Genomic DNA, 14,211 nt, shown 5'->3' with positions numbered 1-14,211 from the left:
TCGTGTTGTTGCATCGCTGTGGCCATGAAGAATGTGTTTTTATTCATCAGGAAGGTACAACGACTAATATCTTTATAGCTACCTGAAGGCATGCAGATACAAAAAAAAAAAAAAAAAAAAAAAAAAAGTTGCCATGAAGCTATTTGCGAGAAATGCGGGAAGTATGTTTGCCGAGGACATTTTTTTTTTTGTTGTTGTTTGAATATAAATTTGTTCAATTCGGCGAGTGAGCGAGTGAGCGAGTGAATGAGTGAGCGAGCGAGTCACGTGCGTCATTGTTCGTTCGCTGACATCACCACCACTCTGACGAATGGTGTTAAGGATTTCATCAGCACAGCCTGAACAGGTCACCATCGTTTGTTTGGGAGTTTTTTCACAGGGTAAAACACAAAGACTATGAGTGTGATCCTCCAGGCAAAGCGCTAGTTTCTGCTGGTCAGGGACTGAGCCCATCCGGACGCCGCCGCTCGGTGCAAACAGTACGCCTGGGTGCTTGACCTGCTTCGTCGCCGGGCGGAGCGGAGCTAAGAGGCCGTCACACAGGCCTTTATTTTTATTTTTTTCTGGGAGAATGGGAATCCAATATTACTTTTGCTTTTTTTTTTTTTGTCCCTTCCGACATGATTCCCATATGAATTGGCCTTTTACTTTCAAGACGTTGCTTTGTTTTTGTGGCTTGTTATTATTCCATGAGCTATGAAAACATTAATATTTAATTGCCATAATAACACGATACTGTAGCAATTGTTTCTTATTATGAAATTATTCAATTGATTAATTGCTGCCATTCTTTATAAAAAATGAAAAGGAGAACATGAGATAAATCACATGTGTTTTCTTTGAACAGTTTGTGTACAGTTTATTTTTGTATTGTTCTGGTGGATGGTCTGGAAATTGAATCACCTATTGATGATATAGCTATAAGCATTATCAGCTGTGTACATACTGTAATATTGGATTGTAAATTATAAATTTATTCAAGTCATAAAGGTTGACAAATAATCACATGTTTTTTTTGTTTTTTTAATGAACCACTAAAGCACTGGGAGACACATCTCCACCTTTCATTCCACTATTGCATCTTCATTTTACTCGTGCTATCCAGTATCCTCCTCTTAATTGTGCACATTTATGATTACAATTGAAGATCTTTTAACCAGCACTTTATTTTGGCAGGCTGTGGGGCAGACAATGTGTTTCAGGTAGTGCACAATCTGTGCTGGGGTTTTTGGTGGTTGGCACCCACATATCGATGACATTCCACGCGGGCCGAGTCCCAGACATTGAGTGTGCGGTAGCGGCGTAACTGAACTAAATAGTCACGCCTATTGATATTCCATGTGAATGACTGAGGTTTTTTTGACCGACGCGTCAAAATGTATGTGGCTTAAAAATAAAAGGGATGTGACTCAACGAGAGAAAGTGAATAACTCACAGCGTGTCCTAGAAAGACCCTCACCCCTTCTTCTTCTTAGTAACTTGTATCACTAGCCTAATAGCCTGAATGTCAGTCCCACGGTGGCCTATCTCGTTGGTTCCCATTGGGACTGCTATCAGGTTACTTTGTCACAAACGGATCCCCTCTGAGAATAATTCTCTGGGCTTTAATCATGTGTTTGTTCACAAGATAGAAAAAGTATACAAATGGGAAAAAAGCAACTATGAAATGATTGTAATATTTGTAAATGATCTTGCTGTAATGTGTAAAATGTGTCCAAGTTATTTTTATTATATTATTTTTATGAAAGGTTCCCTCCTGACAGAGCTGAGGTGTCATTTTGTGAATAAATGCATTTAATAAGCAAACATCTATATATAAAACAATATTATATATCAGTATATTTTTCTTTTATTTCACTGTTCGGTACTGTAAAGTGTGTTGGAATTACAAATAAAGGACGATTTTTTTATATCGAAAGTTAAGTGTTCTTTTTATTTTACAATAGAAAAATAGAAGTCTGTTCTTAACACATTGAAGAAAAATCTGTCATCATTTATTATGAATAATAATAATAATAATAATAATAATAATAATAATAATAATAATAATAATAATAATAATAATTTAATCATAACAATTATGGACCATAATCTTATTATCACAACGTGTCAAAGACAAATAGTAGCAAATAAATCTGTCATCATTCATTATGAATTATAATAAAAAATAATAATAATATTCATATCCAGATTCATATAATCAGAATAATTATGGACCATAACCTAATTATCACAATGTGTTGAAGACAAATAAAAGCAAAAAAATTGGTTCATCATGGATAATAATAATAACAACAACAACAACAACAACAATAATAATAATAATAACAATAACAAAAAAAAAAAAATAATAGTAATAATAACAATAACAATAACAATAATAATAATAATCATATACATATAATCATAATAATTATGAATCATAACCTAATTATCACAACGTGTTGAAGACAATTAAAAGCAAAAAAATTGGTTCATCATGAATAATAATAATAATAATAATAATAATCATCATCATCATCATCATAATAAAAATAATAATACTATTAATAATAACAATAATAATAATAATAATAATAATAATAATAATAATAATAATAATATACACATAATCATAATAATTATGAATCATAACCTCATTATTACAACGTGTTGAAGAAAAACAGAACCTACGTCACCTTCGAAGGCTTCGCCTGAGATGGCAGTATTTCCCAGAATGCTTCGCTTCGGACGCCTCGCCCCCTCTCACCCAATCGGAGAAAAACAACGCAGGGGGTGTAGCGCACATGCGCATTCACGACGTAGCGGAAGTCCGGAACGTGAATGAATGATTAGCTTGAGTGGTCGTTCTTTTCTAGAAACAAGTTATATTTTACAGGTAAAGCGCGTTGTTCCCAGACCAGTGTTTTAACGCGGAACTTATAGTTTGTTTTTTGTTTTTTTACTTTCAATGAGGATGTCGCGGAACAAGCTGTTTTACCAGCGACGTTGACCACCTTGCTCCCGGGCTAACTGGCTCAAGCTCGCTTCCGCTAGCGTTTGCTGCCTGTTTGAATTGATCCTCCTTTGTTTTCTTTTGCTTTTCCGAACCGAAAACGTTTGTGACGATCCGTGTCGTCGGATAAAACCGTTTTGGCGAAAGGATGATTGACAGTTGATCTATCTATACGTTCGTCTGTCTATACATTGATCTACCCACGCGTCTATCTGTGCATCTGTCCGGCAATTGGAAGGAAGGGGCGGTGCAGGAATTTAAAAAAATGTACACATTAAATGAATGTACATAAATGTGTATATTTTTTAATATTTTTATTAGAAGTAGAATTATTTTTTCCTCCCACTTTATCGCGACCTGCACAATTTCCTATTATTTCATGTTTGAGTGTGAATTGTTGATACAGAGATTTATTTTATATTGCAAATTTTCCCCATTTGTACTGTTATTTATTTGTATTGGTGGCTATTGTTTTCGTGTGAGCTGCTGTAAAGCTGCCGTCTTCATCCGGGGATGAATGAAGTATCCGTCGATCTCTTTCATTCATATCTAACATTGGCAAAATTCCACTGCTTTTCAGAGCTCACCATGCGCTCCACCTACCTGCTGCTGTGTGTGTGTGTGGGCGTCGCCTCGGGGGTGGAGGTCCAGCGACCGAGAGGTGTTCCTCTATCCAGTGAGTTTACGCTTGAATTCGGCTCACTTGGTTGAACGTGCCACTTAGATTCAAGGAAATGAACTCTGCATCTGTTCAACTTTAGATAGGGAAGAGTTCTTAGTACTTAATTTCCGTTGTCACCTCACAGAGAGGCAGTTCTACGAAGAGAACAAGCCCTTCACCTGCTTGGATGGCTCTCGCACCATTTCCTTCGATAGAGTGAATGATGATTACTGTGACTGCAAGGACGGCTCGGATGAACCAGGTATGAAATCTCACCTTTTGGAATTAAATCTCTTGGATATAATGAGGAAGCACTTTTGTTTTTACCACTGATATCAATGTTGCATCTATCTGATGCATGTAGGTTCTCAATGTTTCCCCATTAGAAGCAACTAATTTGACTTAATTTAACTTATTTCTGTGTGTCTTGAAAGGTCAAGTCCCTTTAGTTGAATATTTGACCTGTGATATGATCCATATGTGATATGGATCTTTGTACTGTTTTTTTTTTTTTTGTTTGTTTTTTGGATATTTTCTAATCCCTTATTCTGGTACTGTGTAATAGTCTGGTATCCGATTATACTGTATATTGCATCAGTATTGGTCCATACCTTGTAAATTCCTGTCAGCCAAATACTTGAGAAATTAAAATGAATCTGTGCATTGTTTTCTATGATTGCATTTGATTAATATCAGTCTCTTTATAGATGTGCTCAGTACAGCCATTCACTTCTAGACCATGATGGCATGCACCAGCTATATGTAGAAACAACCATTTTGTTTAATACAGGCACAGCTGCTTGTCCCAATGGCAGCTTCCACTGCACGAATGCAGGCTTCCGACCAGCTTTCATTCCTTCCTCACGCATCAATGACGGCATCTGTGGTAAGAATATAACCCCTTCCTAAACTGCACAGACTTAGCGGGTGTCGTTTATACAATTTGAGTGGAATGAATTTGTGCATATAACACCTGTAATGCTAGTATTTATGCACATTTTGGCTCTTCTCTTTCTTCAGCTATCTTTGTTTATTTAAAAAAAATGTATGTACAAACACAAGCAAAAGAAATCATGTGTAATGGGGAAAGTAAACTTAAAACATTAAACAACATTAGAATGTCAATAATCATAACATTTAAATTTTGTAATACAAAAGATGTTGTCTTATCGTGGTTGGAAATAAATTAACTCTAGAAAACAAATTTTTTAATTTAGATCTTTTTTATTGAATAAATAAATATATGCTATAAATATTTTAGATCTACATTGTAATTTGATTTCAAGTTCAAGAAATTATTTGTCACATACATATACATACGGTCATACATACAGTATATGCAGTGAAATGTCATGACACCCGGTGATTATGCACAATAAGCTCTAAAAATACCAAAAATATTAAATTGTGCGTCATTGACACGAGGTGCTCGCGCAGGCGGCTGCAAGCAGTGGCGCAACAATTGCGATTCTGGGTTCTATAATTATATAATAGAATTAATTGTTTGTTGTATTAAATATACATTTAAATCTTCCTAAATTAAACTTACCTTAACTTACCTCCGGTACTTACGTCACAGAGTAGGTGATCACGCACATGCTTGAAAGTTCTCTCAAAACATTGTTGTACAATGCTAACTATGATATTTTCTAATACAAATTAATTCCAAAGCTGATTTGTGTCCAACCATTCATTTTGTGTCTCCTTACTTATATTTCAGCCATTTTTAGTTTCTGAGCGAAACCTCAAAAAATGTAATTAACAGTCATACAAATGTATGGCTCTACATCTATGCAAATTGATTGTGGACTGATGAATGAAACCCACTATGTGTGAATATCCTCAGTAAATGATAGGGCTTTGCTGTCTACACAGATTGCTGTGATACAACTGATGAGTACAACAGTGGAGCCATGTGTCAGAACACTTGCAGGTGAGAATGAGACCAACTTAGATTATACCAACAACTTGGATTCATGCGTAGAGACGCTTCCTTATACCCTATTCTAATATATACCTGTGTAGCAGTGTCATGTTTTCAATGTGTTTTAAGACTTTATTAATCCCATTGACGACCGGGCGGTAGTCGTTGATGTTTTATTTATTTTTTATTTTTTTATGCAAGTCAATTTAACACTTGCATTAGGGATAACCATATGAGATACCATGCCAAGAGGTTCAATTTGTTTTCACTTTTTATTTATTTATTTATTTTTATTTTTTTATATCATTTGATTTCTTAAATTTTTTTTAAAATAACTCTTCAAAATCAAGGACGTCACTATTGGTGCTTTTAATATTTCAGTATGCACATTTGCAAGTACCCAAGAGTGAGTACTCAGTATTGGTGTTGGTCCATCTTCAAATTCCATATTGCATCAAATGAGAAATACTTTTTTTATTGCGCATTGATTTAAATGGCCACATGGCTCTTTAGTGCCACGTTGCAAACAAATCTAAACTCAGGAAAAAAATGAACAAGTCCGTTCCAGCCTTGGCCACGAGGGGGCAGCGTTGAGTCTTGCTGAACTGGGTGCAGGGCTATTGCATTTTGAGATGAAATGGAGTGGAACTGTTTGTTTTTATGAAAGCACATTATTCATGCCAGAAATGTAATGCTACTAGTATTATAACCACATAAGTGGATCTGGTTTTCTGTAAAATCTCACACCCATTAAAAAAACATTTCAGAGGTAAAAAAATAAAAAAAAATAAAAATAATAATAAGTTCAATCAGGCAGATTTTTTTTATTTGTATTGAGAAAACATAATTTGTCATGAATTTAGGCTGTTGTAGGAGTCAACATGTTCAAAACTATAATTTTACAACAAATTCAAATTGCATGTACAATTTATTTTGACAATAGACTACTGAAAATAATTATGTTTTGAGCCACTGCAAAAATAGATGTTAGCCTAGTATTGCTTTGCAAACAAATAGTCAAAAGTAAAGCGAATCCCCCTCCTGGTGTTAACAACATTGTTCATTTGTGTGATTCTCAGGGAGCTTGGCCGCAAGGAGAGGGAAAGCCTGCAGAAGATGGCAGAGATTGCCAAGGAAGGGTTTTTGCTTAAACAGCAACTTATACACGAAGCCAAGAGGGGACTCGAAGAAAAGCAGGTGCGAATAAATAAAGAAACTCCATTACACAGGACTGGATCCTAATCATGCACACATGTGAAACGCTCAACAGTGTAAGTCCACTAACTTAAATGGACAATCACAAGGGAGGCTTTTTTTTTTTTTTTTTTTTTTTTTTTTTTAAATAATATAATTATCATAAATATCTATTCTGGCAAAACATATTTTAAATGTGACTGAAAACCCATAGTTACACTGTAAAATAGACTGACTGCTTGTGTGAAGGGGACGGGCAGAGAAATGCCAACGGGTGAATTTTAAATGTCGAACTGCATCTGCCTCTCTGTTTTAATAGGTATGCACTATAAGTACATCCTACCTATAATACCCTCCCGTCTGAACAGGGCAAATTAACGGAAGTCAAGGCCAGCAAGAAGGGAATGGAAGAGACGGTGGAAGCGCTGAGAGAGGTGAAGGACGCGGCGGAACAGCCCGAAAAGGAAGCTAAAGGACGCCACCTGAAGGCCTGGGAAGGTACACCTGAGGCAGTGGAGCGTAACCGCAATTTGATATTGACCGATATCTCAGCCATACGTTATGTTTACAGGAGCTCACAAAAGAGTTACTGAGATATGAGCGCTAGTGGCCATTAAAATGAAAACCTGGAACGACTACTCTTCAAACTAAAATATGAAGACATTCTGTCTTTCACCGCAAAGTGCTCCATTTTGTTTGAAATGGCACTCAGAGGAGTTCTCAGATTGTACCTTAGACTGTGCTGATGTCGAATGATACTCGTTGAGCGTCGCCAGTCTTTTTTTTCATTTTCGGAAGTGACTTGAATGACTCGTTGAATCTTCCTCTTCAGATGAGAAGGCTCTCGTCCAAATGGAAAAGGACAAATCAACAATGGCCGAGGCGTTTCTCAAACTCGATAGCGATGCAGATGGCTTGTAAGTACTGGCGCCCCCCCCCCCCCTCTGAAAAAGCGACTCCAAACTACACTCTGTCCCGGCTCAGGACAAATAAACACCTAAATGGTGTCGCGAAGCGTCGATACGAGGACGTCGGTCACTCAGATGCTTGTACAACGTCCACGAGGTGGAACCGTGCCGTTCAAATCCAGCCTCACTAATCAAACTTAGCCTCTTCAAGGCCTGTCAATAACCGCTGACTCTCTATCTCATTGGTATCGGACCAAAGCATTCTTTGAAATATAATGTTTTTTTGCTTACCTGGAGCGAGATTACATTATTAAAACAAGCAGAATATGATGACCTTTGAGCTGTATATACTGTAGGCCACGCCCAGTTGTAAATTTTAAATAGTTGGCTATAATGTATGTCATCATTTCATGCATGTAAAATAGGAAATATTTGACTATATACTGTATACTAAAATAGCAGCAGAGTAGATTATTTCATTAACGGCAGTGACGTTTTGTTTTTTTCTCCTCAGTATTTCAGTGGCGGAGCTTTCGTCACACTCTGAGCTCGACACCGATTCAGATGGTTCCTTCACGGAAGCAGAGGCGCAGGTAAGACATTTTGACGTCCACGCCGTTCCCCACCAATCGAATTGTGACGGTGCCTTTTTTTTTTTGGGTGGCACAAGCTTGTATTTTTACGGCTAACTTATAGAAGTTTGATCAGTCGTCGAGAATATTCCTCGACTTCAAGAATCTGAAACTGTATGATGGCAAAATGAGAATACCAGTTTATTTTTTCTTTGTGTGTTTTTCACCTTCTACCTGTTATTTTTTGGGGGGGGGTAAGTTTTGTATGCCTCTGTGTGTTGTGTGATCTCTTGAAAACCCCCCCCTAAAAAAAAAAACGTCTTTCAGGAGTTATTGGGGTCGGACCAGGTGGACACCGTAGCTTTTGAGACCGTTTGGAGCAACATCAAAGACAAATACGTAGCTGAGGTACGAGTCCCAGCCGACTTAAAAGCCTGTTAATAGCGCCAGCATTTCTAATAATTCACATTTTATTCAATTTTCCGGGGTTTTTCTTAAAGTGCGTGACTTTCCTGTTATCAGCCGCAGGCAGACAGTCCGGCGCCGGCGGACCCTCACGCCCAGGAGGAGGCAAGGGAGTCGCTACCTGACAACGACTCGGAGCAGTACCCCGAGGACTTCATCCCCGAGGAGTATGACGACGACGAGGAAGAGGAGGAAGAAGACGACGACCCAGAAGAGGAAGACGACAAAGTGAGCCGACTGAGCGTCCCTTAATCAGCCCGCGCTGCGGCAGGGTGACGCTGTGATCCGTCACGCCGGCTGACTCACTCTGGGTTTGTTACGCAGGTCCCTCCCACGGCGCAGCCAGCGGATAAGAAGGACGGCGACGAGGAAACGATGCCACTTTACGACGAAGAAACCCAGAACCTCATCAACGGTGTGTGTGTGTGTGTGTGTGTGTGTGTGTGTGTGTGTGTGTGTGTGTGTGTGTGTGTGTGTGTGTGTGTGTGTGTGTGTGTGTGTGTGTGTGTGTGTGTGTGTGTGTGTGAGAATACAAATCTGGTTAAAACCCACTTCCTGTGGCACAAGCAGTCGGATGATGGTTGTTCATGGCCCACACCTCATGCAAATATTAACACAGCTGAAAATCTCCACCCTTGCTCGTATTGGAGATGTATAGATGGTTTGGAGAATTTATCCGTAGTCAATTTATGAGAGAGTCTAGGTGAATTGAATGAGATTTTTATTTTTTATCACGGAAATGTGCGTATTCCATTTTACGGCTCGAAGGTTAATTTCTGATTCAAAAGTTCGATTTCAAATTTGACATTTAAATGGGAACATTAGGATTTTTCATTAGGAGCAGAACTTTTTATGTGCCCTTTTTTTTCTTCTCTCAAACCCCATTACATCAATCCAGAGCTCGCGTATATAGTCCCCGGCCTTAATCCGATTAGCTTTGACGGTTGTTTACGTTGTAAAGGTCTGTCATTAATGAGGTGCTTCTGATCGGTAGCTGCTCAGAAAGCCAGAGACGAGTTTGACGAGGCTGAGAGGGCGCTCCGCGCGGTGGATGATCAAATCAAGTGAGTCCTCGGGATGAGTCGGCATGGGCCTGCTTCCCATAAACGCATCAGTATTTTCCCACAAATGCACTTTGACTATGACGGCTTTTGATGGACGCCATAGCTCGGGTCGTACCATTGTACTGTCTCAGGAGATTGATTGCTTGTTAAATGACCTTGTTCCGTTTCCTGATTCCCTCCTCTCTGCAGGAGCCTTGAAAAGGAAATCTCCTTTGACTTGGGGCCCAGTGCTGAATTCTCCTACCTCTACAACCAATGTTATGAGTTATCCACTAGCGAGTACGTTCACACCCTCTCATTAAAAAAAAAAAAGTATGGTTATATTTACTCTTGTATTTGTTTTTATTCATAGAGCCTAAGCGTCTCTTATCCTCTTCAGGTATATCTACAGACTCTGTCCTTTCAACAGAGTTTCCCAGAAACCCAAGTATGGTGGATCGGAAACGAATCTGGGGTAAGGGAGCGCTCTTATTTAGATTATTTTGGTATGTATGTTTATCTGCTAAGCTCACGTCTGTCCCTCCCACGTCTCCAGAACCTGGGGAACATGGGACGGTCCTGAGGAAAACCGCTACTCCGTCATGAAGTATGAGCATGGAACCGGCTGCTGGCAAGGTCCCAACAGATCGACCTCGGTGAGTATCAGCTGCGGAAATGTCCCCCTGTCAATAATATTAATTATTATTGTTATTATTATTATTATTATTACTATAATAGAGGTGTTTTAATGATACTTTTATTTCCAGTGATTTATTAACTGTTTTGTTGAAACGAATAATTCCAATGGAACAAATCACCTGCATCATGTCTAAACTTGCAATTACAAAAAGATAATTGAATAACGTGACCTATGGTTGAAAGGAAGCGTCCCCTTTATAACATTTTTTGATTAATAAAATCTGTTAATTGTGAGTTTAGACCGTGAACCGGAGTCTCTTCGTTTTAATTTTTATTTGTTTTATCGGAATAACTTCCAGTTCGTCTCCCTGTGTACAGCTGAGCAAGGAATCTTGTTTTTTGTTTTTTTGTTTTTTCCCCCCTCTCCTCTAAAAATTACAGAAACAGAAATGTGGTGCAGCCACCTCATGTGACAGAAGTATCTGATCTAAGCATTTTCTACATTTTTACTGATATTTCCATGTTGTGTTTTCAATGCACATAGCGTCGCCCTCTGCACGAATCATTATCATTTTGTTTTTGGGTTATTTTTCAGGTGAAGCTAACTTGCGGGAAAGAGACGGTTGTGACCTCCACCTCGGAGCCGAGCCGCTGCGAGTACCTGATGGAGTTCATCACCCCCGCTGTGTGCCAAGAGCCGCCGAGCTTGAACTCAGGCCCCCACGACCACGAGGAGCTTTAGCTTCACTCCAATCGTATGTTTTGAGGGGGGTGGGGGGGGGGACTCGTTATGCGTACGTCAGTTATTGGTCTTATAGGGGGAATGTAACCGTTTTAAAGATTATACATAACAACAAACTGTGGGGCAACAAGAAAACGTTGAAAAACAAGGATTTATTTCCGATGGATTCGATGATGTCGAGGGCTTTATTTCATTTAGCGAAACAGTCGTAAAAAGGGAAAACCTCCTCGATCTGATATCAGCTGAAGAAGAGCAGAGCAGGAAGAGCGAGATAAAGGTAACTTCGTTGGAGTCATTTTGAATTTAATACCGCAGGTTAATCAAGTTAATGGGCGTCGTGTGTGTTCCTCCGTTCGGGGAAGACGGACAAGGAAAGTGTTTTTGTTTTTTTTTATTTTGGGGGGGGGGGGGGGGTTGTTTTTTTTTAACAGGGTTTGAGCGACGTCACACTCTGGAACGTCAGCCATGTTGTAGCTCACACGCCTTGACGTTAAAGCCTCGTGTGGAGCACGGTTCCTCCCATGTCGTATAATTCCAATCAATGTAGATAGAATGTTAATGGGTTTCCTTCGGGGATGTAGGGACGGAGTATTGAGCCTTCTGGATGTTACTGATTAGATCAATTCTATTGAATATCTCTAATGCAATCTTCTTTTGTTAACGGCGATGGCGTAACGTTTTTTTTTTTTTTTTGGGGGGGGGGTTTTGTTTTTTTTACCCAGTCCCTCTTGCATCGCCGTGAGACAAAAGAAGGTAGTTAAATCAGTTTCCGGTCTCTCCCTTGTGATGAACGTCAGATGTTGGCAGACTAGATGCAGTCCGGTGCTTCTGATGCTGCGTATGTCACTGCCGTGCCTCCGTAGCAAGGGCGTTTCCGAATAAACCTGTCGTAATGCTTGCCTCTCGCTTGCAGGTTTTTCCTCGGGGGACCACTTTGACCCCCAGCAACCTGAAGCGATTCGGCTCCAAAAAATAATATAGCATTTTTAACTTTGCAGAATTGTAGTTGTAATAATTCCTTTGTTCACTTCGGTTGTGTTTTCCCTAGAATTATGTTTAAAGAGAGAGAAATTTAAAAAAAGAAGTCATTCCATTTCAAATAAAGTTGTTTTTAACCTAAATCAAATGTTTGTATTTCTAGTAATTTGCGTCAATAACCTCACAACTGCATTTTTCCAATTAAGCCATATATTAAAACATGGAAAATCAATGTTCTGTTCCACAAAAAACATGTTACAAGCATTGCACAATCCAAGCAAATAATGATTTCTTAGAACAGGTAACAATGTTCTTGTGTCTGCAACAGTATTAACACACGGTGATGACGATGACATACGTGGCTGGAAATACGTAAATAAATTTGATATTAAATAAATTGGAACTGGGTCACTCAGATTTGTAACTTTTATTTTTTCTGGCATGTAAAGTACAAATAATTAAACAATTCCATGAAAAAGTCTTCAAGCGTCTTCAGCTGAAATCCCAGTAATAAATATCCTAGACTAAACTGAAAGGTTTATTTTTTCTTTGTTAAATTTTATCGTTGTTTATTTGGTCATGTTTGGAAGTATGAGATTTTGCAATTTCCCCCGCCTACGAGAGTGGCGTCGGCAGATCTGTTTTGATCATTTTCACCTTTTTGATTTGTTCTACCATTCCAGGAAAATGTAAGAAAAACATCACTAAGTTACTGTGTCCCCTCTTCTAAATAAATAGACACAAAATACAGCTGGTTGAGAAACAGAAGGACCACTCACCCCGAACAAACCCATTAGACCCCTCCCAAGAAAGCCTTCCTGCTTCCGCCGCCTTGAGTTCTAATCACATTTTAGCTCCAATTTGAATATTTAACTGCAGCTCCAGGCTGGGACTCCCAATTTGTGGCGTCGCCAAAGTAAACTAATCTTCCATTACGGGGTGTCTGCAGATCACCAAAAATAATTGGAAATGTCTTAAATTTGAAGTCACGCAATCTTAATTTCAGCACAGACATTTTTATCAGAAATCCATCCGCACAGATTCAATACCATATCCATCTCTACAGTTCTTTTAGTGGAAAAAAAAAAAAGTCAGGCCAGCGTGCCGGTGAGCCTAATACTTGACGATTTACCATCTGTCCAATAGTCAGTCTTGTATTTATATATATATATTTAGTTAAAATTTGCCCTTAAAGGTTTTTACAAGGTATTAATTGCAACTCCAGTGCCTGCAGACACCCAGCATGACTATATATTGTTATGAAGATGATCTCAGCAATTGCGACTGCAGTCGTTCTTTATACGCGGAGTGCGCCAATAAACCCAATCAGCGTAGACAGGAAAGCCTCTCGAGAGCCCATTGAACGCTGGATATTCCGTACGATCCTCTTAACAGGCCTCAGCCGCACTCGGGCTTCTGCCCCGCGTCCCGACTCTCAGGGGTTGTTAGAGTGGTTGAAAAAACAAGACTGTGATTAGATTAAATAATCAAAAGATTTTCATTTAACAAGACAAACAGAACACAGGCAGTAAAGGCATAACATCTAGCACACAGCATGTATGTTTGTACACTTCAATTAGTTAAATATAGCAGTGCATTCTTTGACTATGGAGAACATTTCCAAATCGTACTTCTAAAGCTGTTTTTTTTTTGTTTTTTTTATCTATTTGTCCCCCTTTTTAAGAAACAAAATGGTGTAACCACAATTTTGGCAAACTTAAAATCTTTTAAACTTGCAAATATAATGAAATAAACCATAAATATACACGAAACATACTTTATACGAGGCAATAATAATAATAATCATAATAATAAATAGTTTTTAAGTTAACAATAAGTTAAAACTACAAGCTTAAAGTCGCCCAAATAATACAAGTTTGTTGGCGCTATCTTGAATTTTTTCTGTTTAAATTATTTTATGTTGCAACAAAAGCTACCACAGACTTTTACAAACACAATTGAACACAGTTTGATTGAAATAAAAAAAGTCTAACTAAGTCTAAAATCTGCATACACTTTAAGAACTGCAACTAATTAGATAATGGAATCAAAATAACAAATTGTACCCAATGAAAGCAACCAAAACAACA

General features: G+C 38.5%; 1 protein-coding gene across 1 annotated transcript; it reads left to right on the top strand.

The window, feature by feature from the left end:
* The first annotated feature begins 2,797 nt into the window (after positions 1 to 2,797).
* Positions 2,798 to 12,069, top strand: prkcsh (PRKCSH beta subunit of glucosidase II). Its single transcript, XM_080009231.1, has 18 exons — positions 2,798 to 2,878; positions 3,576 to 3,671; positions 3,802 to 3,918; positions 4,447 to 4,542; positions 5,532 to 5,589; positions 6,660 to 6,777; positions 7,143 to 7,272; positions 7,607 to 7,691; positions 8,197 to 8,275; positions 8,582 to 8,662; positions 8,777 to 8,947; positions 9,044 to 9,134; positions 9,714 to 9,783; positions 9,973 to 10,062; positions 10,163 to 10,237; positions 10,319 to 10,418; positions 10,997 to 11,156; positions 12,057 to 12,069. The coding sequence occupies exons 2-17, from the start codon at positions 3,584 to 3,586 to the stop codon at positions 11,141 to 11,143; spliced, it is 1,596 nt and encodes a 531-aa protein (XP_079865357.1). The 5' UTR covers positions 2,798 to 2,878; positions 3,576 to 3,583; the 3' UTR covers positions 11,144 to 11,156; positions 12,057 to 12,069.
* Positions 12,070 to 14,211: the final 2,142 nt, after the last annotated feature.

The sequence above is a fragment of the Zeus faber genome (genome assembly GCF_960531495.2).
Source record: "Zeus faber genome assembly, chromosome: 11".
NCBI lineage: Eukaryota > Metazoa > Chordata > Actinopteri > Zeiformes > Zeidae > Zeus > Zeus faber.
Note: the sequence above shows the minus strand (reverse complement) of the source record. Positions and strands in the feature narration are given on the sequence as shown.